Here is a 25,307-nt window from a genome sequence, read left to right on the forward strand (position 1 = left end):
TCATCTTTTCTTCCAGTCTGAGAAATGAAAATATGTATTTATTTGACTGTTAGCTAGGGCCAGGATGCTTTTAAAAGTGTTTCAGCTATTTGTATCTTCTGAATTTTGTTACTGTCCTCTGCCTGGTTTGATTGGTTAATGGGTTTTTTTCTTTCGGATCTTAACAGAGTTTACTTGGGAAACTTTTCTCTGAAGCTTAATGTCTGTAGCTATTGTGAATGCAGTGGTTTTCCTGAGTTATTTCCTAGTTGGTTGGTGTTGGTGTGTAACAGCACCTGCTTTTTGGGTGCATCCTTGCAGTTCTTGAAAATAACTTGTGTGTTGCACCTGGCTTTCTGTTGCAGTGCCTGTGAGGTCTGTGAGGTCTCCTGAGGGTGTAACACAGTGACCTGGCAGAAATCTCCTATCTACTGAATACCTTTTTGGATGGTGCTGCTGCATTGCTGGTTGTCGGGGAGTCATACATAAATCCTGCTCTCCTGAGTTTATCCAATGAAGAAAGTAAGACAGATGTAGAAATTACAGGGTAGAAAAGAGACTTGCTGATCTTTTTTATTTTTTTCCTGAGACAGTCTTGCCCTGTCACCCAGGCTGGAATGCAGTGGCACGATCTTGGCTCACTGCAACCTCCGCCTCCTGGGTTCAAGCAGTTCTCCTGTCTCAGCCTCCCACGTAGCTGGGATTACAGGTATGCACCACCATGCCTGGCTAATTTTTGTATTTTTAGTAGAGACGGGGTTTCACCCTGTTGGCCAGGCTCGTCTCGAACTCCTGACCTCGTGATCCACCCACCTTGGCCTCCCCAAGTGCTGGGATTACAGGCATGAGCCACCACGCCCAGCCTGCTTGCTGATGTTTGTCATCCCCACCATCATCTGAGATAAATCACTATGGTGCCACAAATGTTTTTCAAACTTTTTAAAATGTTTAGCTGAATATCCTGTTAGCCAGGGGTTTCTCAGCTCCGGCTGCATATCAGAATCACCAGGAGAATGTTTCAAATATTTATGTGTAAGCTTAGTTTGCAGGGATTTGGTTTCAGTTTGTCTGAGGTGGGACTGAAACATCAGCATTTGAAAAGCTGCTCAGGTGACTCCATTGAGCAGCTAGCTGGGTTGAGAACCACTGCGCGTGCAATATGTAAACTCTCCAAGTAGAGCTCAAAGTGGAGTGGGTGCCCCCTTTCTCCTCCCGTTGGCCCCTAAGAGGGCTCTACTGAGCACAGTTTGATAACCCATGAGGGTGCTGAGGGCAGTGAGCCCACTTGCTGGTGTTACCTTGTCCTGGGCTTGTGATGGCTCAAATGCCAGGATGGAGAAATAGGCAGACACCCGGGTACAGCCAGACCAAGGCAAGCAGGTGACCCTTATGCTGAGGTTCCTTGGCCTAGGAAAGGCTGTGAGAGAGCAGTTGGAATTAGGTGTTGCACACCAGTGGCACGTGCCTCCAGTTTGGCCAAATGTGAGTTGCTTTTCGTCACAACGGTGAAGGACTCACTGATATGACCGCAGCTGTCCCAGAGGGCGTGCTGAGCGAGGGTGTCTATGCCAAGCTCAAAGCTGCTATTGAGTGTAGCCGAGATTCAGAGGTTGTGGGCCTTTTCCTTCAAAGTGGTATCCCTTGCTGATAAGTCACACCTAACTATTGTCTAATTTGAACCTTAGGGGATAGCAATTTGCATAGGGGCATATTGCACCCATCTTACTGATGCTGAAACAGGCCCAGAGAAATTGTGACTTGCCTAAGACCACCCAGGGAAGTGTGAGCCTGGATTCAGGCCCTGATGTTCTGATTCAGAGACCATGTTTGTCCTCCTGCTTCGTGCTGTCTTTGAGTGGCCCTCTGTCAGGAAGAGGCTGCAGTTATTTATACACCCAATTACACGCTAACTCGCTCTTTATCTGGCACCATCTCTGCTGGGAAGGCCATCCATCCATGCAGTTGGTTCCCAGCAGCTGAACCAACTGGGATGAAGGGAGAATGGAGAAAGCTGCAGAGGCAGTGAATCTGACTTGGATTCGTTTGTGGGCATTCTCCCCCTGGCATAAATTGTGACCCAAGAGTTGCCTTCAGTTCTATTCTTTAGCCACCTGAATGACTGGAGAACAGGCTCTGTTATCTAACACTTGTTACCCATCATCCTCCAGGGCCCACAGACACTGCGGCACCTGTCAGAGATGATGATGAATATCTAGGCCAAAGGTTTGTAAAAAAGTCTTTGCAGTGGAATGGAATGTTCAATCAGGATGACAAGGCATCTTCAAGGAATAAAGTATTGATACCTGACTTTCTATTCTTTCCTTTCCCTTCCCTGCCCGACCCAGTGGTAAGCCTACGCGGCTGTCCTGCCTCTCCCAGCCCTTGCCCAGGTTTTGTTCCCGCACCACTCCCCTCCAGCTCCTCCACCTAGGGAGAAGCCCATCTTCAAGTCTCAGCTCCGAAGTCACTCCTGACCTCCTCGCTTTCCTCTCTTCCTACCTGTCTCTCATCGCATAAGTTACCAAGTCCAGTCCAGTTCATCTGCTCCCTGTGTTCTTCCAGAATTGTTCCCCAGCCCAGTCACCGCTTCCCAGACAAGCCACCCTCCCCTCTGCTGGATGGCCTGCACCAGCCCCCGGGGCCCACTCACCCCGTTCACTGCCTCACATCTCAGGACCTAGTGGGTGCCTGTCTGTCCTCCTGGGCTCAGTGACCTCTTTGAGGGCCCCCTTTGTCTTAGCACCACGCCCCCACCATTAGGTACAGTGCAGGTCACAGAGAAGTCATCAGAATATCCTGGTTGAATTACTTGGACCACCTGACAGGTCTGGGACCCAGCTGGACCTGGTGGGGCTTCAGACATGTGTCCTGGGCAATGTTTTTGGCCCAGGCAAGCATTTTCACATCCAAGGCTTTATTCACGGACTTCTCTCTCCTTCAGGAGAGTATGAGACCAAGCACCAGATGACATTTTTCTCTCCAAACATCTCTATTGGGAAACCTTGGATGTATGAGAGCAGGAGTGGGCGTTTGGTTGGCTTTCGCAGGATGGCTTTAGGAGGGAAAATGACATTTCAGGAAGGATTTAAGCATCACTGAATTTTCCAGAGAACCAAATCCTTTTCCCACCTTGTCTGCCACACACCCTCTGGTGGGAAGCAGTGATGGGTGACGCTCAGCAGACGGCTAGCCTGACCCCAGCTCCGGAGCCCAGCTTCCAGGGCCCTGCACCTGTAGCCTGGGCGCTGCCTGTACCTTTGCATGTCTGCTTGGCCCCAGCACGAATAACACTTTGGTGGGAGAACAGCCCTCTCACTGCACTGCAGACTTGAGAGGTGCCCACGCACCTGAGGTGGCAACCCAAGGGCGCTTTCCCTCCCCCGCCTTCACCATGTCTCATGCTTGCTTAACTGAATCCAATTTTTTGCTCAAGTAAAGATCAGGGTATAAAGATGGGCATTCGTGTGAAACACCAGAGCAGTCCCCTTCTGCGAGCCCCTTCTTGCCCTCTTCTTAGAGCAGAGCTTGGTGAAAAGCCTCATTTCTGCCATGGTGGCATTTGACAGCCTGGGCATGTGGGAGAGCCTCTGTATGCCAGCTGGCTGCCAGCCTGGCAGAGCCAGGACTGGTGGGGAAGCCTCATGACAGTGATGAGCTCCCTGTCACTAGAGATGTTAAAGCCCACTGGGATGCCCATTCCCCAGAGGTGGCGGGGCAGGCATCGTGCAGGAGGTGCCAAGAGAGTCTCATCTAGTCCTCAGTCCTGGGGAATTCCAGGGGTGACCTCACTCCCTTCTCTCTGTCACACACACACACACTCTCTCTCTCTCTCTCTCTCTCTCTCTCTCTCTCTCTCTCTCTCCCACACACACACACACACTCTCTCTCTCTCCCTGTCATGGTGGAGCTACCAGAGGCAGGAAGGAGCAGAAAGGAGTCCCCCTATCTCCTTTGCGTGTTCAGGGCCACCTCTTCCCAGAAACCTTGGTGACATCTCTGTGCACTGGGACATTTCCTGTAAAGTTCTTAAACTTTCTGGGCCGTGTGGTCCCCTTACTGGGTCAAGAGTTCCTTGCATGGAGCAGACTGAGGCTTTGCTCCTCTGATTTGAGGGCAAATCCGGCCCTCCCTAGGCCTGGCACAGAGCTGTGTCCATAGAGAGCAGTCCTCAAAGGGTATGGATGAGGAGAGGCCGAGCAGTTCGCAATCCAGATAAAGACAGTCCGCGGGTAACAGCGGTGCCCTGCAGCAGCTCGTCAGCATGGTCCCAGCAGAGGAGGACCACTGTGTCCCCCCTCCCACCCCTTACAGTCCTGCACCTGCCTGCCTCCGAGGCGGGGTGGGGATCCCAGGAGGGTGTGGGGTGGGCCGACTTGGCCACCCCCAAGACTGAGGGCCAGGGGCCCTCTCCCCCACACCCACTCCCAAATGCCTTTGGCATGGATGAAGCCTATCATGGTTGGAGCAGGGCTTGGCTAGTGGTGGAAGTTATGTTCCTGGGACCAAAAAGAGAAAAGGACTGAAGACCCCCTGTGCCCCTCTCTGCCTGGGCTCTGGAGCCCTGCTCAGCCAGGGTTGCCATGTTGACAGGAGTGTCACGGACAACAGTGGCTTCCCCAGGCCCCACTTGGCACCCATAAGCCACAAGCCTGCCTTCCTCGGCTTCCACCATGGCCTCTCCAACAGATCCATCACTAGCTTCCTGTTTCCAGACTGAGTCCTCAGAATATTCCTGGATGTACCCCCAACCTCACCTTTGCCCACGCACTTGCTCTGCTCTGGCCTTTGCTGCCCGGCTGTGGACCTGCTCAACTCTCCGTCCCCAAGACGCCTGCTCTCCCCATTGCAGCCCTGCTGAACCCCTTCTTGCCCCTGCCACATCCTCCTGCAACCCTGTATCCTCTGTCCAGGTGTGAATGTGTCTCCCTGGCGGTCTGGGAGCTCCTAGTAACTGCGGCCAAGCCTCTTCTCCTCCAACTATAGCTGAAGCCTTGGCTGAGTTGGGGAGCTCCGCCGTCCAGGCTCCTTCCCTTGTTCCTTTACCTCCTCTGAACTGAGCACTCGGACCCTGGAGCAGGAGAAGGAGAGAAAGACCCCAGCACACCAAGGAGAACAGAACGCACTCCTTTATTCTCTGGGAGACAGGATGTCTCTCAGGGCTGGGGACGCTTGGTTCTGGGCCCCAGCAAGGCATGGTCAGTGCTGGGAGCACTGCTGGCTCCACTGGCAGGGCAGGTCCGAGGGGGCTCCTGGCCCTTCTTCAAAGCTTCTCCAGGTAGGAACCAGGGACGAAGCCACGCTGCCCATTCCTCTCCACGGTCCACCAGCCATCCTCCCCTTCCAGGATCACCTCCAGGATGTCTCCCGCGGAGAGGTCCAGCTCATCCGGGTTCTGGCCAAGAGATTGAAAGCACATGATGCTAGAAGGGCCTGCGGGGAGGGGTGTGGCCTGGTGTTCCCCCACCCAGCAGTAAATGCGGCATGCCGAGCTGTGTCCCTGCCTGCTGGGGCAGCCCCTTGGAGACACAGGATGGGGGTAACCCAAGGGACCTGGCTTCCCATCCACCCCAGTTTGTCATCATAGGCCTCCCCCAACCTGGGTTTCTTCCCCACCCATACCTCCCCTCTCCCACTCTGGAGACACAGTGACTGGAGCATGTCAGGGGCCAGGGGTATGCATCACACCCCAAGCCCAGGACACACGCCCAAGCTTACCTAACAGCCTCCCCTTTGTGGTCCCCAGCCCCAGGTAGCAACTGCCATCCAAGTACCCCGTCACTCTCCTGACCTGGCTTCCCTACCTCCCCGAGCCCTGGCCTTGTCAGTGGAGCCCACACCCAGCCTGCCTGGCCATGGGGGGTGCTTAGCCTTAGTCCAGTGGATGTGAGGCCTGGGTATGCACCCCTTCCCTCAAGCAGGGAGCAGAGTGGACCTTCTCTCATAGCTGCCCTGTGGCTGCCTTGGTACATCCTCACCCTATGCACATCAGAAAATCAATCCTGGCACGATTGCAAGACTGATTCTGGCCACAGTTTTCCACACCCATGGCCACAGAGGACAGGGCCCTGACCCAAAGGCGCAGAGCCTGGCCCTCAAGCTATGACCTGCAGGCAACCCCAGGCTCTGCCAGCTCCCCGCACGTGTGTACCACGCAGCGCCCAGCCTGTGTGGATGGCACAGGCCCATGTGCCCCACATGTGTGCTGTGTACAGGCCCCGGCAGACACAGGCCTGCTGCACACCAGCTTCCAGTCAGTACATGCACGCTGAGGCCCCCCAAGCCCTGGGTGCTGTTCTCAGAGCTCATGCCCGAGCACACTCCCAGGTGCCCTTGCTAGTGTGGACATAACTCTCGGGCACATGTGCCCTCCTGAGCAGGAGAGGATGCTCGAAGATGAGTGAAACCACCAGGAGAGATGAGGATGCGAGGCACTAAATGGGGGAGGGAGCACTCAGGTGCAGGGGAGGTGGCACAGGTGGGTTTAGGATGTGGGGGCCTCACCTGCGCTGTATAGTCGTAGAGCGCCCGGTACTCCTGGGCTGGTGAGGCTGGGTTTCCCTGCATCTCCTGCACTGCGATGGCTGCGTAGACACCCTCATTCCTCTCAGGGGTGGGGGTCAGGGTCTCTGTGGAGGCTGAGAGCAGGGTGAGGCATGGACCCCTCCCCTTTCTGGGGACACTGGCCCCTGGAGGTTCTGCTAGAACAGGGTTTCTCCATGCTGGGCCCTGCCTCTTCCTTCCGCTCTCCATACTTGCTTTTGGGGGACACACCTTTCCCCTTGAGGGGCCTCAGTGGCCCCATCTGTGCCACGTGGGAGACCTTTCCTTCCCCCCTGGATCAGTGTGTTTGGGAGTCCCCTCCTGACCCCCTTTACCAGCAGAAGCTGCCAACGAAGTGGTCTTGGGACTTCCGTGCAGCAGTCCAGAGAACCTGGGGATGGGGAGGAAAGAGGGTGAGTGCCCCCGCTCCACACTCAGGGTGCCACCGGGAGGAGGGTTTAGACACGGAGAAGTCTCAGAGCTGCACATGCTCTGCCAGGGCTGGGGCTGCCCCTAGCCTCCTGGCATGGATGTGATTTATGAGGTGCCCCTCAGGCAGGAGGGCCCCCAGAAGGTGGTCCCGGTGGCTCCTCCTTCCCCAGCTGTGCCCTCCACTGGCGCCCTCTGCAGCACCTGCTCCCTGCAGGGCCCTTTGGGGGGATCCTAGAACCCCCAAAGCTGCAGCTTCATGGGAAGACTCCCGTGGCCCTTTTGGGGGTTCTAGGACCTCCATGCTGAGGCCTCGTGGGAAGACACCCAGTCCTTACCCTCCAGACCTCTGCTCTAGCTTGCCCTAGCAGCTTCCCCGGCCAGTAGGGGTGGGGATGCACTGCCACACAAAGCCTGGCTCACGTGCCCTGCTGAGGCCTCCATTGCCTGGGCCGAGCCAGCCCTCCTCCCTGTGGGCCCGCAGTGATCAGGCCAGCTCAGCCACCCTGTGCACAGGAGTTCTGGGATAGCGCTGGGCTACTTTATCCCTGCCCCGTGCCAGGCTTAGGCCTGGACTGAGCTGGGGTTGTGAAGGTTTACTGAATAAAGGAAAATAAAACAGAAGAGGCAGATGCTGGGGGCACCCCCTGAAGTGGGCAGTAGTGAGGGCTCAACAAGTAGAGGCTGACACTGCCTCCAAGGCCAGAAGCCTTCTTGGTGGGGTGGGGCTGAGTCTTCAAAGGTGAGTGAAGCTTTCCTAGGAGAGAAGGGGAACGAGGCACTGCGGGTGACCAGGAGAGGGAGCACTCAGGTGCAGGGGAGGAGGCACCGCACAGGTGGGGTTTGTGGAGTGGACCAGACCAATTTGGGTGTGGGGGGGACAGGACTGAAATAGGGACTGGACCAGACCCTGAAGAACCTTGAATGCAGGTGAGGGGCTGAGCCATGACTCAGGGGCCTGTGGGAGGCAGCTCTGCAATTCAAGGTGGCATGTGGGAGACCTTTCCCACATGAGGGGCCGAGGGCCAAGGCCCTAGGAGTGCACACACATGCACAGGGTGGACATGCGTGGACCCAGCACATGGGAGGGCCTGACACCAACAGAGGTGGGCAGACACGCACCAGCGCCCCAGGCAGCAAAGGACAGGGTGAGAGCCAGCAGGGGCTGGGGACGGGAGGAGGAAGCGGCCAGAGCAGGGGGAAAGGTGTGCAAGGCTTGCTGAGCCATTGTGCTGCCTGCCCCACACCTCTTTTTCCCAGACTGTCTATACTTCTGACTCTCAGCCACTGACCCCCACCTCTTCCCAGCCCTGCCTGGCTTCTAGCTGCCCCATCCAGAGGCCTGACCAGCCCCCTCCAGCAGCCAGGCCTCCCTCCCCCCTGCAGGACATCTCTCTCTCTCTCTCTCTCTCTCTCATCCTCTCTGGGGCCACCCCTTCCTGATACTGCCTCAGGTGAGCTCTTTTGTCCAGTTGCTTAAATGACCACCTTTGCTGGGATCCAGGTCCTCACCAGGTGCAGGGAAGCCTGAGTCTCACAAGCTTTTGTAGCATGTGAGGCTGTGGATGTGCTGTGCCCTGGGGCCACTGCTTTCACAAGATTCTCAAAGGGGTGTGTGTGTGTACCACTCTCAGCACCGGTGGTTCCCACGAGCCTCTGCCTCCCAGGAGTAGGAAGCTCCAGGGGCTCCTGAGGCCCTCGAATGAGCCGGTCCTTGCGAAGGGCCAGGAACTGCATCAGCCCCTCCCCACAGTCCACTACCTCCCAGAGGCAGGGCCCTCTTGGTTGAAGGTTGGCTGGAGAGAGGAGTGGCAGCATGGCAGTGGGGCACAGGCGCCACGTGAAACCCACAGACCCTTGTGGATGCTCATACACAGGGCACATGGCCTCCCTCAAAGGCCTGGCTACGAGGGCTCCCTGAGCCGGCTATAGTGTTCCCAATGGGCTGTCACCATTGTCACTCAAGGCCTGAACCAGGAGAGTCCTTAGGTTCTGAATCTGACCCCAACACTCAGGGCCCTGGCCTTAGAGAGTGCGAATGACTTGCCCAGGTCACACATTAAGGCCTGGCACCAGGACCTTGGCACTTGACTGCAGCCAGGCCAGGGAAGGGACCCCGGAGAAGCCTGGAGAATTCTCCAGATGCCCCAGTCCTGCTCCAGCCAGACAGCGTTGCCACTGCAGCCCGACAGGGCACCAGGCTCACGCGAGGCCCCAGGGACAAGGAAGCCAGCATAGGGGCCTCCCCAGAGCTCAGAGCACATCCCCTGCTGAATAATTGGGATGTGATTATTCACTTAGTGTCTGGGTCCCTTGGGCTGAGGGCTCCATAGGCTGAACTGAATGTATCTTGTCTCCACAGGGTACCCAGCACCTAACTGGGCACCAGATACAGATACATAGTAGGTGCTCAGTGAACGAGGAAGGGCCAGGTGCAGAGGAGGGGCTTGACCCACTTCCTGGCCCAGCCTCAGGCTGTCACACCGTCTGTTGGGGCCTCACCTCTTTATCATGCCGCAGGATGGCTGTACGCTGGGGCTGCTGGCCAGTGGGGTGACCTCCCGATCATAGTAGTTCTGGTAGGGCACCGGAGCTGCAGACAGCAAGCTGTGAGGCCCAGGGCAGCCCCCAACACCCCATTCTGGCCCTGCCAGAGACTCAGCTGGGGCCCTACGTTCCCAATCTGGCCCTGGCCCACCCTGGTGCCTGGGGAGGTGCCTGTCTTGCTCCCATGAGAGACCCCACTGTAGGTACCACCAAGACCTAATATTCTGGACCCGTGATCCAGCAGAACCAAACAGGCGGGGAGTGGGGGCCGTGGGAACTCCTCACCTCAATCCCCATCCCCACCTCTTCCTCTGAGTGCTATCGTGCCCTTAGCTTTGCCTGAGAGGAGGCTGCAGGCCTGGGACCCAACCCCCCACAACCCCTTGGGTCTGGCTAGGGCTCCTCTGCCTGAAAGGGAGCTATGAGCTACCCCAGCCCTGTCCTGGCACTTGAGGCTCAGGGCCAGGCCTTCCCAGGGGCTCAGTGCACCCAGAGGCTGTGCTGTCCACAGGCTGGTCCTCACCCGGGGGCTCGGTGCCTGTGCTCTTGGCCTGGATGAAGCCGTCGATGTCAGCGTCTATGCTGCAGCCTTCCAGCGTCAGCCGCACTTCCTCGTAGAGCTGGGGCAGGAAAGAGCAGAGGCTGCAGCCCGATGCCCACTCTGCCCCTCTGTGGGCCTGAACTCTGGCCAGCGGCCCCCACCCACTGGCCTCCTCACAGGACATTGTGTGCAGCTCAGGGTCTTTGATCCTGAGGGGTCACAGCCCTGGCTGACAGCTTCCTGTTTCCTGAACACCTTCTATGCGCAAGGCCCTGTGCAAGGGACTTAACTCACACCTGTCCTCTGAGGTAGACCCCACTTTTCCCATTGGATAGATGAGGAAACTCAGAGGAGAGTGACTTGCTCAAGGTCACAGAGCGAGCATGCAGCACAGCCAGGTCTTGGGGCTAGTGAGAGGGGATCCAGAGCTCACCCTTCCACCTCGAGGAGGCGAGGAGGCAGCAGGGGGCTCAAGTCACTTGGGCAAAAACAACAAGAAAATCGATCCCCACAGCCCTGGACAGGAGGGTCAGGCAGGAAACACAGCAGGCAAGGGGGCCAGAGCTGCCCGGGAGAGCCATGCGCTGGGCTATATCAACAGAGCTCAGGGCCCCTGGCGGGGGGCCCTCTCTGCTGAGGAGGACCCACCCAGCAGGTTGGGCTCAGTAAGGGGAACCAGGACACCCTGGAGATGTGGGAAGCAGAGGAAGCCAGGGTCCTCCAGCTTCCGCCAGCCTCTGAGAGCTATGTCCACCTCCCCTCCCATCCCTGGCAGAGGGAGCAGGTGCTGTGTGGCTCTGAGGCATGAGGAGGAAGTCAGATGGCAGGGGAACCACAGAGTCACCATCTTCCAGGCAGAGAAGCCTTGGCCCTGTGGTACTGATCTCCTGTCCTGGGGTTCTGGGGGCAAAGGCTGAGCTGCTGAGGCCTGAGACCCCTGGGGCTAAGCTTGGACCACAAAGGACCAGGTGCTTGTTGACTGGCTCAGATGGACCTGGGCACTTTGCTGCCTAGAGGCTGCCCTCCCTTACCCCACCAAGGCCCTCAGTCCCCACCTCATCATCCTTGACACACTGCATGGAGAGCTGGTTGCTGTGCACCCACAGGGCATTGCGGAGAATGGTCAGCCGGTCAAACTCTTGCAGCTGAAAGGCCTAGGGGCAGTGGGAGGGAGATGAACTGTGAGGAGGTGCTGCAGGGCCTGGCCAGGCTGAGCCCTGTTCACAGCTCAGCCAGAGCTGACCAGGCCAGTCCTGTCTGCTGGAAGCCCGATCCAAAGAAGAGTGCCCTGGAGTCCCCGTCCCGACTCTGGGCCAGCCCTGAGGCTTCAGGGAGGGAGGTGGAACTGCCCAGGGGGTCTCTGCCCCAGCCTCCCTTCAGGCCGCACCACACTGAGGCAGAGGGGTAGTGAGAGGAGCCTCGGACAGGAGTCCTGAGCCCTATCCCCCAGGCCCTGTCCATCGGCAGCGCCCAGAGAGGCTGTGGGTTTTGTCCAAGTCTCAGTTTTGGCTTCAACAAAAACGGTGAAAGAATGCCTGCCTGCAATGAAGGGGCCCGGGACTCAAGGTCAGGTGACAAGCACCAGGGCCAGGCCCCAGCACAGGCCTGTGAGCAGGAGGCTGAATAAATGAGTGGGTAACTGAGTAACGTGTACCTTCCCCCACTGCCTCGCTTGGGCCCCGTGAAGCAGCTGGAGCAGGGATGGGTGTCTTCCACTTCCCGGCTGGGGAAAGCGAGGCTCCCCGTGGGCCACTCACCTCACAGGTGGTCCGGTGTTCCTGCTCCCACTCAGCTCGGACCTTCTCCAGCTGCGTGATGCTCTGCCTGTATACCCGCTCTGCAAGCGCAGGCAGCCTCAGGGAGGGCCCTGACACGAGTTCCTCCAGCCCTGGCTCCTGCTGGGTCCCATCCTGGAGGCCTCCTCCCCCCTGGGAGCCCCGCCTCCCCTGTGGGACCTGCCCTAGCAGCTGGTGGAGCCTCATCTGAATGCCTGTCAGGGCCACCCATGCTGGTACTGCTTCTGCTCCCCAACTGTGCTCTGAGCTGCCTGAGGGCTGCAGTGGAGCCTCATATATGCAAGTCCAGAATATTGGCGTCTGGGCATCTCTGGGTGCCCCACTTCACTTTCCAGAGGGGAAACTGAGGTTCAGAGAGGGCAGCTCAGAGGGTGCTGGAGGAGGGGTGGAGTCCCACAGGCTTGGGTCACAACTTCTGTGCCCAGATCTCTGGAGGTCACCTGTCCCCCAGCCAAGAGAGTAGCTGGGTCCTGATAGAGACAGAGCACAAGGGAGAGGCCTTCCCAGGGGAAGGGAGGAGGGTGGGCGCTGTGTCCGGTGGGTGGGTGGGGCACCAGCAGAGACAAGGGTGTTGGTAGGATTTGGGCATCAAGTGAAGGACAGAGGCCCAGAGAAGGCTATGTGCACACGTGCGTGTGCCCGAGCTTGAATGTGTGTGCGCACATGCATATAATAGATAGCGGCCCTGTCTTCTGGGGCTGTGCCATGCAAGTCCTGGGCTCTGAAGCCCGATGGCCTGGGTTCAATGCAGTCCCCACCACTTATTGGCTGTAACCTGGGGCAAGTACTGGACCTTTTAGTGCCTCTGTTTCCTCATCTGTTGAGAAAGGGAATAATAACAGCAGCCACCTCGGAGGGCAGCTGTGAGGACTGAACACATGAAGTGCCAAGAATGGCCGGCGAATGGGGGAGCACAGCGTGTACTTTGACTGCATGTTTCTGGAATGAGAGCGCCGCGCCCATGACTGTGCAGCCAGGTGGGAGTGTGTGTGTCCCAGGGTGTAGAGGTGTGTGTGGGGAGTACCACCCAGGCCTCTGCCCTGGTCGGATGGGGCAGCCAGGGCCCACATACCTGCCTCAGCAGCTGAGTCCTTGCACTGCTTGGCTTTGTTCTGACTCTGAGGAAACAGAGGGGAAGCAGCGTTGAGACCCTGCCCCAGGAGCCCGGGCCCACCCCGGCAGCCCTGAAGTGAGTGTCACACCTTCCCCAGCCACCCTGCGGGGGAGTTCAGGAGCCAACTGTGGGCAGATAACATCATCCACCAGCAACCTCCCCTCACAGCGGACCACAGGCTAGCTCCATGGAAAGGGAATGAAGATAGGAACCGAGCCCAGAAGGATGCCTGTGAAGAGTGGGACCACAACCCACAGGAGAGATGCAACTACCGCTGAGCGCCCTGGCTGGGACTTGGGCCCTGGCCCCTGACTGACTGCCCCCAGCTCCTCCTTGGGCCATTTCCCTCTCTGGGCCTCAGGCTTCCTGTCTGTGCAATGGGTGATGTGTTTCCTGGGCTCTGGGAGCTCTGATAACCCCACTCTGGCCTAGGGGCCACAGCCTCAGGAGCATGGGCTCTAGACCACCTGAGTTGGGGGTCCCTTCTCTGCAGCTTCCTGGCTCTGAGACCTTAGACAAGTCACTTACTGTGAGCCTCAGTTTCCTCTCTGTGACATGGGCCTATTGAGCCCTTCTCCGAGGTTGTGTGAGGGTTGGCGTCTGCTCTCATCGCCCCGTGGGCCTCAGTGGGCCTGCTCCGAGGAATGGGTCCCTGAGTGCCACCTGATGGTGGCAAAGGGGATCCAGCTGACCTGCCTGTCCATGCCCTGAGGTTCTCTATAGGAAACCCATTTCACAGATGAGGAGACTGGGGGTCAGAGAGGGCTGAGCAGCTAGCGTGTCCCACATGCAGACCTTGCCTGGGGGTGTCTACGGCACCCCTTCCGTGCCTCCTCCACTGCCCCCAGCCCTGGGCAACCCACACCGCCCAGCAGCCCAGCGCACCTTCTCCACCTGCTTCTGGTGGCCGTTGGCGCTAATGCGCTCGAAGGCCTGCTCGGCGTCGTCTGCATCCCGGCACTTCTGCTCGTAAGTCTTCTTGGACTGGGAGTGTGGAGGGGCGTGACTTGGGGGCTGCACAGCCCTGCTCTGTGTGCCCCGGGAGTGAGGCTCCCTGAGCCCAGCCTCCCTTTTTGCCTGGCGAGGGTTGTGGGTGGAGTGGGGGCATCCTCACCAGGGACAGGGATCTGGGGGTCCGGAAGGAGATTGAGAAGGTGTGGGGGTACTGGCAGTCCTGCTCCCAGGCCCTCTCCACTGAGGACAGCACGGCCTGTCCCGGGCCCCGCCTCCTGGGCTGTGCTCCTCAGCGAGGGCACGCCCCTCGCCACGCCCCTCGCCACGCCGCGCCCTCTTAGGAGCCCCTCTCCCTTCCTGCCCAGCGTCTCGCAGCATCCAGCTCAGGGGTCCCTCCTCACTCCACCCTTAGAGTCCCCAGCCGACTTCATCTACCCTTCATTCACGAGCACCCAAGGAAAGGGCCCGGGCCCATCCCCACGGGACCATGGCGCCCAGCGCAGGCCCAAGCACCCTGTAGGTTGGTGCGCCCTGCAGGACCAAGGCCGAGGCCAGCCTGTTCCAAATGCCCTGCCTGGGTCCACAGCCCAGGATCGCACCCTGAGCCCTTCTCAGCTCCTGGAGGGAAGGCCGCGGCCCCGGGCCCTGACGCTCACCTCCATGGCCTTCTTGTAGAGCGACAGCTTGCTCTTCTGGACCCGGTCCATGACGGCCTCATACTGCAGGGGACACGAGGTTCTGAGCCGAGGGCAGCGGCCTCGGGAGGCTCCCCTAGGCCAAGAGGACGGGGTGTCCCTGGGATGAGGCGCAGCACCTCTCCTGGCTCTGGAGAGGGGGTGACAGGCTGCCCTCCCTCCCCCAGAGTCTGCTGCTTCACAGTGACCCTCACAATGGAAGACAAGCCCAGGGCATCGGTGTGCCCTGAGGTCCTGGCTGCAGACCTTGGCCAGAGCTTCATCTCCAGCTGGGGAGTTCCCAGCCCCACACATGTGCACACACAGTCGTTCATCCTGCATCCCAGAGCCTCTGCAGGCATCATAGTTGCTCACACATGTATGCACACTATGACACACACATAAATGCAGAGCTCCACGTTAACTCGGAGGCACATCGGCCCCATCCTTAGCTGCGCACACGCATAATCACAGGCATCCCTGTGCACACCCACAGATGCCACTCACAAGTACACACTCCCACAGTCACCCACACACAACCTCAGGCCACAGGCGGGCACAGTGGCTACTGGGCCCCTGTGCCAAGGTCTGGGGCCAAGCCTCCCCTCACCTCCCAGGCTTCCTGTTCTGATACAGAAGGCAAAACAGGCAGGAAAGCGACTGGGTTATGAGGTAGGAGGAGAACTGAGCCAGTTTGTGCCTGGGGTCTCAGGGGAGGGGTTCTGTGCCAGCTGGGAGACCAGCGAGGCACAGGCACTCACACACACACACACACACACCCTAAAACACCCAAGCAGGGCTGGACAAGGACACATGCTCACAGGCATATGCAGGGGAGCGTGGGCATACGTGTACACTCCTGTGAGCATGTGTCCTTGCTCTGTGGCACACACACACACAGAGGCTCAGACACACATGGCACACTCCACAAGACAGCACTCTGCCTGCGGGGCCCTGGCCACTTGGGGAAGGAGTGCTCTGTCCAAAACAGCCTTTGCAGCCAGTGCAGCTCCTCTGGCCACAGGATGGCTCAAAATAGCAGGGCTGGAGTCCCTCCGTCCTGGCAGGCTCTCTGCAGGCTCTGTGGGCAGGTCCCAACTCAGAGAGGGTGTCTGTTGCAGCACCTCAAGCCTGGGCTGGCTTCTGGGGACCCACTGTCTGCTCAGAACCCCACATTTAGAATCCTGAAAACCCAGCTGGCAGACGGGCAGGTGGCACAGGCAGCCATGCGACATTTCTGCCAGCAGAACCGCTAACCAGAGCTGAAGCCCTGTCTGGAGACTGAGGGGAGCATGGCTTGGGCTGAGTTCTCAGCACTTGGGAGGTAGACATATGTGTCCCATCCTGTGAGGGGGAAACTGAGGCACAGAGATGGGAATTGGTATGGCCAGGACACCCAGGCCCAGCCTGGCCCCAGCCTCAGATACAGCTTCCTCCCCTTGAAGGCTCAGTTGTGTCTTCATTTTCAGTTCTTCGGCCAGTATACAATGATCCTTCCTCCCCAAGCAAGAAGCGGGTCTGTGTGCTGCCCTCCCAGCCTATGCAGGGCACCACCCTCATCACTACGGCCCTGAGAGGCTGAGCCCCCATCCTCACAGGCCCAAGCCCAGCCTCCAAGCCAGCCTTCGTCCTGCCTGCCCTCCAGGGAACCCATCCCCAACCCCAGCCCTGCAGCCTCCCTGACAAGCAGCTGCCAGCCTGTGCTTACACAGTTCCCATGATGGGGACCTCACTTTCATGCAGTCACTCTGTCTCGGGATGGCCATGCCCTACATATGGGTGAGAAGTACCTTTGGATGCTAAGCAATGCCACACAACTCTCCCACCCGTCTGTGTCTGACCCCTCAGCCTTGGCAGTCCTGTGGGGTGACTGGCTGCAAGTCTGCCTTTTTCCAGGACAATCAGCCCCGATCCTTGGACTCAAGACCAGTTTCCAGTGACCCCCACAACTTAGACTGCCTCCTCTGGACACCACCAAGTCGCTACAGACCCTCTAGAGTCTTCCGTAGTAGGATCCTCCTAGGTGTCAGGCAGCTCGGCGGGAAGGACCCTCTACAGGGCTCTGGGACTAAGAGTTGGCCTTGGTGTCAGTGGCCAGGCCTCTGCCCTCCCCACCCACTTCAGATTACCCTCAAGCCCCAAAGCCTGGGGTACTGTCCCACCACCACCCCCTGCCACCCTCCACTGACTCTACCAGGAGGGTCAGCCCCCCACCCCCACAGCAACTGAGAGGCTGGCAATGGGGGAGCAGCTCCCCTGCCTCCTACACCTGCCTCACCTTCTTCCTCTGCTCCTTCTGCCTCTCACGGAACTCCTCGAGACTCCGCAGCTCCTCACGCAGGGTCAGGGCCAGTTGGATGTGTGAGCTGCCCACATTCTCCATTTCTTGGGGGCAGAGCATGGATACTGGTCCCCAGTGTCAGATCTGACGGGCCTCAGCCACCCACAACTCACCCCTGTCTGGGCCAGCCCAGCCCCAGCCCCAACACCTCATCTTCTGTCCCCCCAAACCCTCCACCAGCCCCAAAAGATCCATTGCCCCAGGGTGGGGGACTTACGCTGCTTCAAGGAGTCAAAGGAGGCCCTCAGGGAGCTGCAAAACAGACGGGTCCAGGTCAGGAGGAGGAGAGCACAGCGGGAACCTGAAGTCCAGGCCGTCCCCGGCTGGGGCGGGGAGGGGGGTGGGGAGTACTTTTATTTTGGTGGGAAGACCCTGGGTCACTCTAGAACCAAGGGACCCTTTAGCCAGATGGTGACCATCCACTGGGGCCCCAAACTGATTTCTGGAAGGCAAAGCTCTCTGCAAATTAAAGCGATCAACCCCCTGCAATGTGGCAGAAGGAGGTACTGATGCCCCACCCCCCAACCATCTGTGCGCCTGGCTGCATTCTTAGAGAAGAGGGGATTGTCTTCAGGACCCTGCCTCCCTCCCCTGAACTCCTCTCCCACACTCACAGCCCTCTCTCCTCCTCTGCAAGTACCAAATGCCCCCAGGGTGAGGCTGCAGGGGAGGGGACAGTGTTCAGATGGGCTCTCAGTAGGTGGCCCAGGGAATGTTTGGAGGAGGTTGGATGGCCGTGGGAGAGGCCAGCAGGGTAGGGCGCAGGAGGTGAGAGGTGGGCACTGTCTGCCAGGGAGGGAGGGAGAGGAGGGCCCAGCACCACATATAGGAGGCAGGGAATGATGGGTGGGGGCTGCCAGAATGAACACATAAAGACAGGACAGCGAGTGCAATGTGAATCTCAGATGAACGAGCACTTTTTGAATATAGTATGCTCCTTGTAGTATTTAAAACGCATTTTTATTTTTAAAGTATTTGTTGTTTATCTGAAATTCACATTCACCTGGGCATCCAGTATTTTATCTGAGTCTCCCTTCAGCCTCTCTGTGGAGCAGCTCGGCTGCCCCCTGGCGGCTACATGACCTCATGACGCCCACCGGACAGCCCTGGGTGGCGCTGGCAGCACACCAGGCAGGCTTCTCAGGGGACTTCTCCTCTCAGTAGACACCTGGGGAAGCAGAGGCCAAGGAGGAACAGCAGCCTGGCAGGAGCGTGGGGATCCAGGTCTAGGGGAGATCTGTGGGGGCCAGGCCCCTCGCCCTAAACTCGTGGATCCCAAAGTGAGGTCCACAGACCAGCAGCATCAGCATCCGCGGAGCCTGTTAGAAATACAGATTCTCAGGCTCCTCCCCGACCTCCTGAGTCTGAGGCTTCCGATTGGGGCCCGGCCCCAAGCACTGCTGATGCCCATCCAGACGTCAGAACTGCTGGCCTGAGTGACGAGACCTCCTCGCAACTCTGCTGGCACAGGTGCCTTTATTTATCCCACTTCACAGATGAGAAGCCAAGGGTCACAGGAGTGAAGAAGCTGCACCCGTGGCCACCCTACAGTAAGAGGCAGAACCCACGGAGAGGAAGGAGAGGGGTGGCTGTGTGGTGATCCCACCTTCCCTTGTGGGACTTAGGACTCTTCTCTGACTCCTCACCAGCAGTGACACCTCCAATCCCTCTGCTTCCTGTCAGTTCGCCTCTCAGCTCAGTCCCCTTCTTTCAGTTAGAGGCCTCCAGTCACAGCGTGGTCCCCCCACCCTCAACCCAGCCCTCACACACACCACCCTCCAGCCGTACCTCCTTCATGACCACAGCATGCCCAGCCCCTCCCAGAGCCCAGGGCCTGCACATCCACTGCCCAGCCCTCAGCTTTTGGGCCTCACATCTGACAGATACCTCAAATTCAGCATGTCCAAAACCGGACTCAGCACCTGTCCTGCAAACCTCTCCTCTCCCAGGGCTCCCCTCTCAGCAAAGACACTGCTGTCCACCAGTTATACACACCAGAAGTCCAGGAGTCACCCCGGGCTCTGTCCTCTCCCTTCCTTGCCTCCACCTTCTATTTTATCTCCTAAATCTCATGCCTGTCCCCCGCGAGCTGCCACCACCGCTGCAGCCCCTGCCCTACCACCTCCACCTCCCACCTGTCAGCCCTGCTCTCTGCCCCTCCCCCCATTCCTTCCAGGTGCCAGGCTCCGTCTTGCCTCAGGGCCTTTGCATGTGCCTATCTCCATTGCAGCATCTTTGCCTGGCATCCTCTCCTGTCCTTTCTGAGCACTGATGTCACTTTGGACTGACCCAGTGGATGTCTGTCACCCTGCTGAACCATGAGCCCTTGAGGACAGGGGCAATGCCTGGCTCTCCGGCTCTCCTCCTCATTGTCCCCAGGCTCATAATCTAGACTTTCTCAACCCCAAACCCACCTGTGGGCCACCCTGGTCCATGGTCTCAGTCTGCAGGGTGCTGTAAGGAATCGCAGGTTCTGGCAGCTGCTGGGCCTTTTCCCAGCCCCCACCTGAAAGCTGGGAGCCTGCCTGAATGCACAGTACTGCCAGGTGGACATTCGGCCTCTGTCCCACCCCTGGGACAGTCTTGACAGTGATGGTCTGTGCTCACCTTGAACTCCCATTTGCCCCTATGACCTGGCTAGGCCTTGGGGGCTGCATAGATGCTGGTGCTGCCTCTGTCTGGGGCACCTGGGCAGGCAGGCTCTGGTCCCTCCAGGCCCCCTCTTGCTGTCACCTGGGCTGCAGGCCTTCCTGCCCCAGGTATCCTGTCCCCATTGCTGGAACCATCAGGCCACCCTAGTTCAGCTCACACAACAAGGCCCAGAACACTCCTCCCTTTCTTGGCCCCAGAAAAAATTTCAAGGAGGCAGCCTCAGCTCTGTGGATGAGAGGAGGAGCCCAGCTTTGCCCCAGAACTCCCAAAGTGAACAGCCTTGAGCTCTGATCTTGTGGAGGGTCTGGGGGCCGCATAAAGTCATTCTCTGCCCCATGAAATTCCCACTTCCTCCCCGCCATCTGTGCAGGGAAACTGTCAGGATCTCCCTGAGTGCCTCTACTGCGTCTCCATCGCATGTCAAGGACAGGGTCCTGCACAGGCCTCTATCTCCTGCCATCTGTCACCAGTGCCTTCATGTGTAACTCATTCCATTGCCCTTTTTGACTCAGCTCTCAGGAAACTCAGTCTAAAATTCTGTGCTCATATACAGTCCAGATTTCCAGTGTGTTTCCTGCTCTGTCCCCACTGTGTCCCTGCTGCCTGCCCACCAGCTGAGAGGAGTAGCCCTCTCGCCTCCCTGTGCTGAGGCTGTGTCCACAGTGAGCCAGCATCAGGGGACATCTGACAGGAACAGGGCCTGGCTGTCTCCCGCCAATATCCTCAGCAATGTCGTCATTCTCTCTGAGTTCAGAGGAAGAGAGACCATGAAAAAAAAATTAAAAATCTCTCTGACAGGAAAACCACAGCATTTTTGGTTTGTGGCAAGTGGGGGTGAGGCAGGGACGTGAGGATTCAGACCTGCACCCCTTGGGGGCTGTGCCTGCTCACTGGTGACCACAGAAGGCTTACAGGAAGCTGGCCTTGCCTTGATTTTCCTTTGTTTCCCAAACCCCTGTCCTGTGCAACTTCCGGGGGCATGCAGCACCCCCAGCACCTTACCTGATGCAGGAGGAGCAATAGGGGAGTGGAGGTGACAGCTTTCTGAGGGAGGTGGCATTTCAGGCAGGCCTTGAGGGATGGGTGGGACCGGACAGGGGAGCAACAGGGCAACAGCAGGAGCAAAGGCCCAGAGGCTGGAAAGGAGAGTCAGGCAAAGTCTCTGCAGGACTGGACATATGACGTCAGCAATATTGGTAAGCCCCCTGCAAATACTAACACTGTCTTTTTCTTTTAAGACGGAGTCTCACTCTGCAGCCCAGGTTGGAGTGCAGTGGTGCAACCTGGGCTCACTGCAACCTCCATCTTCTGGGTTCAAGTGATTCTCCTGCTTCAGCCTCCCAAGTAGCTGGGGCTGCAGGCTCGCGTCAACATGCCCAACTAATTTTTACATTTTTGATAGAGATGGGGTTTCACCATGTTGGCCAGGCTGGTCTCAAACTCCTGACCTCAGGTCGGCCTCCCAAATTGCTGGGATTATAGGCGTGAGGCATAGCGCCTGGCCCTAATGCTGTCTTTAAAATGCACCTTCACGCTGGTGGGGATTGCTGGAGTTTGGGGACTGGGTCTTACTTGTCCATCCTCCATTACCACTGCCCCATGGATGTTTGCTGAGCTAACATGTGAAGGAGGTACATGTCAAAAATCACTTAAGATGTAACCTCCTGTTAATTTCAGTGGCCTGAGCCTCCAGGCCTGAGGGTGGCTCCTGGCTGGTTTGAAGTCAGGGGACTGTGCAGAAATGCAACACCTTCAGGCAGTGGGGCTGGGGAAGCTGGCCAGTTCCGCCCTCAGGGGTCACTAGGCTATTTATAGGGTCACTTAACCACCTGACTTTTGTCCTCGTTCTGCACCCTGTTCCTAGTCTTCCCATCCCCCAACCCCCTGCCTGTTCTCCAAGTGGCCGGGAATGAGCATCCCACAGACCTGGGGGACAGCTGTGGGCCAGGAGCTTCCCCTACTCAGAGATGGGCCCTGGAGGGTGGGCCACCAGCCCCCATGCTGAAGAGCCAGGCCAACTTTCCTGAGGGCCAACACTCCCTACCCCCAAGGAGTCCAAGATGAGGAAACAGGTCCACAGCCACTGTTCACCTGTTCACACTTCCCCACCAAAAGCCCTTCAGGTTGGCATGGGTAGGGGTAACCGGGTCTAAGCCAAGACTGACAGTGAGGCAAGGCAGGATATCTGGGAGGGCTTCCTGGAGGAGATGGGCCTGGAGGAGATGCATAAATGGACCCTAATGCAAAGGACTAGGAAGGAGAAGGAAGTCACCCTCAGTGTGCTGGACTCTGGCTAAGGAATGGCAAAGCCCTCTTATTTTATTTTATTTTATTTTATTTTAAATTAGTGAATCCTCCTGACCCATCCAGGGCATGACACATAGTAGGTCCTCAATTAAATGGTGTCTAAATGGATGGAAGATGGATGCTTGGCCTACACTGTAAGGAACAGCTGCATGGCCTCACCAACACTACTTCATGCCACATGGGTCAACAGCAACACTATGGACAGCCCCACTGTGTGCAGTGAACCCCTGTGGCTTGGCACTCTCTGCTTGTCCTTGTGACTGCCCAGAACACCTCTCCAAGTGACCATCCCCTTCCACAGGTACAGACCCTGGCCTCAGACAGGGAGCATCATCCAGGGCCACACAAGGGTAAGTCAGGGCAGACCCTGTCCCACCTGGCCTTGAATAACCACGGCGCAATCAGGGCCGCCTCCACCTGGCCCCTTCCTAGTTCTACAAATGGAGCAAGATGTTGTGTACCTCCCCCTTCCCGTGACCCACCCTGCCCCCCGCCCCCATTGTATTTTCTTTGTGAATAGCTTCTCCTTCCCTGCTGTAAATCCCCTGTGACTCACAATCCCCTGAGCCTGCATCACACAGACTCACTCCAGCCTGGCTCCCATCGTGCTTTGCCGGGGCCACCCTCTCCACCTCTCCTGAGTCTCTGAGTTCTCCCCATGAGGTACCCTCTCTTTCTGGGAAAGTTATCTTCCAGTTGGCCTGGAGACCGGGAGGCCGGGAGGCCAGGAGGCCAGGAGGGGCTCCCTTGGTTGTGCTGCCAGGCCCCCACAGCTGTTCCCCACCTGACTGAGAGCTCTGGGCACTGCTTCCTGCAGAAGGCATACATCCATTCGCTCCTCACCATGTTCTGAGCCCTCCTCTGTGCCCAGTCTGCACCCGGCCCTCAGCCCTTCCCTTGCGAGGCCCTCAGACCATGTTCGTGTTGATCTGTACAGCAGCTCACTGGAGTGGGAGATGAGAAACAAACTCGGAGAAGCTAGGCGACTTGCCCTCAGTCCCACAGCTCACATCGGCCGAGCTGGGACCAGAGCTCTAAGGACTCCCTGGAGCCCTCCGTCCTCCCAGGGCTGTGTGCACACTTTCTGGCCTCACACATGGCTCATGCCACATCTAAGCCTTCCTGTGATCTCTGGCTCCTGGTTGGAAGCAGGAGCCGCCAGGGTGCCTGGTGTCTTTGGGGGACCTTCAGAGTATGGCACATTCAGTTCCTGTTTCGGGGGAGCAGGCAGGAGGGGAAGGGGTTCCACAACAGCTGCAAGGTCAGGTCTCAGGGCCCCTCGGCAGGAGGACTCTGCAGAGACCTTTCAAGAACTTGGAGGCCGGTGGTCTGTCTTCCCCTGGACCTGGCTCTGTCCTCACCCAGGGGGACAGTCGGGGCCTTCCCCAGAGCAGCCCCTCCACTCCACTGTTAGGGTGGTTCTGTCCTGAACTCAGCCTGATCTCCTCACCCCTCCTCCCACCCCAGCGGTCTTCGTGCAGAGCCCTGCGGGGCTGGAGACCCCTGCTTCATCAGAGCCACTCCCCTGATGGCCTGCCCTCTAACCAGGCCTCAGCTAAGCCCCTGAGCCCACTTCTTCCTTTGAGGAGGGCTGCGTTACTATCCCATCACTGATGAGGAAATGGAGCCACAGAGTGTGTCAGCAGCCAGCCCATGGTCAGACAGCTGGGGGATGAGGAGCTGGCACCGGAACCCAGGTGTGTCCCCTCCTGGACCCCTGTCTCTGGCTACATCTCCATCTTTGAAGCCCATGCTGAGCCAGTGCTGCAGGGGGCTTGGGCCACCAGTGGAGAGGCCTGTCACTTGCCCCTCAGGACTTCAGTGGAGGCCACCCAGGCTGGTGCAGGCTGTACTGCAAATGACTGAGGATGGATGGCCTCCTGTCTCCCCCGCCCAGACCCTTTCCAGCACTCAGACTCTCGGGCTTCCTCCCGCACAGAACCTGGCCTCACCCTGAATGCCCGATAACCAGGCACCAAGGAGGAGTCCCGACGCCTCATGAGCAATCCAGACCTACCCTGGTTCTGCCCAGCCTCCCCCATGCCAGGGAGCCCTAAACCTCATTTAAAGGCCCAGAAACTGCCAGCAGAGGAGAGGAGTGAGCCCAAGGGCCTGGGAGCTCTTACTTGATCTCCGTCTGGCCTCCTGCCTTCCGTGCGATCTGCACCAGTTCCTTCCCGTACCGCTCCTCCGCCTGGGCCCTGCAAAAAAAAAAAGGGCATTTGAAAGATCATCAGTGACTTGCCCCCTTTGGGGGAGGCCCAGGTTTGAGGGAACACAGGAGAGTTTTTTGAAAGCAGGACATGTTCTGACATGGCTTGGCTGGGATGGGGGCCTCGGCCACTACCCCAGGAGCTGAGTGGAAGGCACCTGTCTCCTGCCCTGTGCTCCCTGTGGCCTGCCCAGCAGCTCACCTCTGCCTCAGTAGCTCCTCCATGTCTTTGCACATCTTCCTGCCATCCAGAAGCCGCTGCAGCAGCACCTCGTAGCCCGTGTGGGCTGTGAAGTCCCTGCACTGTGACACAGGACAGAAGGACACATGAGGGCCACGGCCAGGCAACACCAAGCACAGCCCTGTGGGGACCCTCCCACCATCTCCAGGAACAGCCTCTCTCCTGCCTCTATCTCCCCTGCTCAGGGCAAGCTCTTGGGACTGTAGACCGGGCTTTACACAAGCACACAGGAGGTCCCCTCGCATCTGCGGAGGTGATAGGTACATAAGTGAACCCCACCCAGCTGACAGGGCTGGAGGTGCCGGGCCTGGCATCAGAGCTCACAGGACAAGACACACATCAGCCTGAGATAGCAGATGGGAAGGGCCACCCTTAAGTCCCCCTGATGACAGTCAGCCCTGAAATTCACTCACTCATGGTGCCACCCTTCCAATATCCCTATCTCAGCTAAGTGGGGAAACCGAGGTGCAGGTGGATGACACATGATCGCATCCAGAGTGGCCCAGCTACAAAGTGGCTGGCCTGGCCTTGAACCCCAGGGTGTCTGACTGGAGTCCCTGCCCTTTGCCTCAGCACTGTGCAGTCTCCATGACCATCACAGCAATTGCAGTTTCTTGGGCACCAGCCGTGTGCCAGATGCCACTCTGGGCTCTCTGTGGGCTCAGGAAACACCCCTCATGCAGATCCAGGGAGATGGTCATGGAGGGTTACTTCAGTCAAGGCCAGAGCACACGCAAACACACCCTACATCCACCTCTGGACTGGGGTGGGGTGGGGAGCCTCAGAGAACTCTCCAGGGACAGCTACCCTCTGCTGCCTGGCACTTGCCCAGCTTGCCCTGGCTGTCGTTCTGGCCAACCCAATTCTCCTTTCTCCCTGTGCAGTGGGTTCCAGGTGTGTGTCTGAGCTGCTGGTGTGGGAAGCTGGTGTGAGGAGTTGGGGGAGGGAGGTAGTCTTCAGGGACTATGAAGGAACAGAGG

At 58.3% G+C, this 25,307-nt stretch overlaps 1 protein-coding gene across 2 annotated transcripts in view; it reads right to left on the bottom strand.

Annotated features, from left to right (window-relative positions):
- Nucleotides 1-5,087: 5,087 nt before the first annotated feature.
- LOC105491018 (proline-serine-threonine phosphatase interacting protein 1) overlaps nucleotides 5,088-25,307 on the bottom strand; it is a 42,155-nt gene continuing 21,935 nt past the window's right edge. The window contains exons 2-15 of one of the 2 annotated variants that reach the window (XM_011757101.2): nucleotides 24,289-24,389; nucleotides 24,001-24,075; nucleotides 17,133-17,167; nucleotides 16,853-16,959; nucleotides 14,557-14,619; nucleotides 13,832-13,930; nucleotides 12,905-12,950; nucleotides 11,794-11,873; nucleotides 11,092-11,190; nucleotides 10,019-10,115; nucleotides 9,451-9,541; nucleotides 6,855-6,910; nucleotides 6,481-6,605; nucleotides 5,088-5,371 (exon numbers count right to left, since the gene is read on the bottom strand). In XM_011757101.2, the coding sequence (XP_011755403.1) occupies nucleotides 5,240-5,371; nucleotides 6,481-6,605; nucleotides 6,855-6,910; nucleotides 9,451-9,541; nucleotides 10,019-10,115; nucleotides 11,092-11,190; nucleotides 11,794-11,873; nucleotides 12,905-12,950; nucleotides 13,832-13,930; nucleotides 14,557-14,619; nucleotides 16,853-16,959; nucleotides 17,133-17,167; nucleotides 24,001-24,075; nucleotides 24,289-24,389 (1,206 nt within the window). In that variant the 3' untranslated portion in view covers nucleotides 5,088-5,239. Of the gene's footprint in view, nucleotides 5,372-6,480; nucleotides 6,615-6,854; nucleotides 6,911-9,450; nucleotides 9,542-10,018; nucleotides 10,116-11,091; nucleotides 11,191-11,793; nucleotides 11,874-12,904; nucleotides 12,951-13,831; nucleotides 13,931-14,556; nucleotides 14,620-16,852; nucleotides 16,960-17,132; nucleotides 17,168-24,000; nucleotides 24,076-24,288; nucleotides 24,390-25,307 lie in introns of both variants that reach the window. The other variant, XM_011757100.2, reaches the window with a different exon arrangement.

This window comes from Macaca nemestrina, chromosome 7 (genome assembly GCF_043159975.1).
Source record: "Macaca nemestrina isolate mMacNem1 chromosome 7, mMacNem.hap1, whole genome shotgun sequence".
NCBI classification, from domain to species: domain Eukaryota; kingdom Metazoa; phylum Chordata; class Mammalia; order Primates; family Cercopithecidae; genus Macaca; species Macaca nemestrina.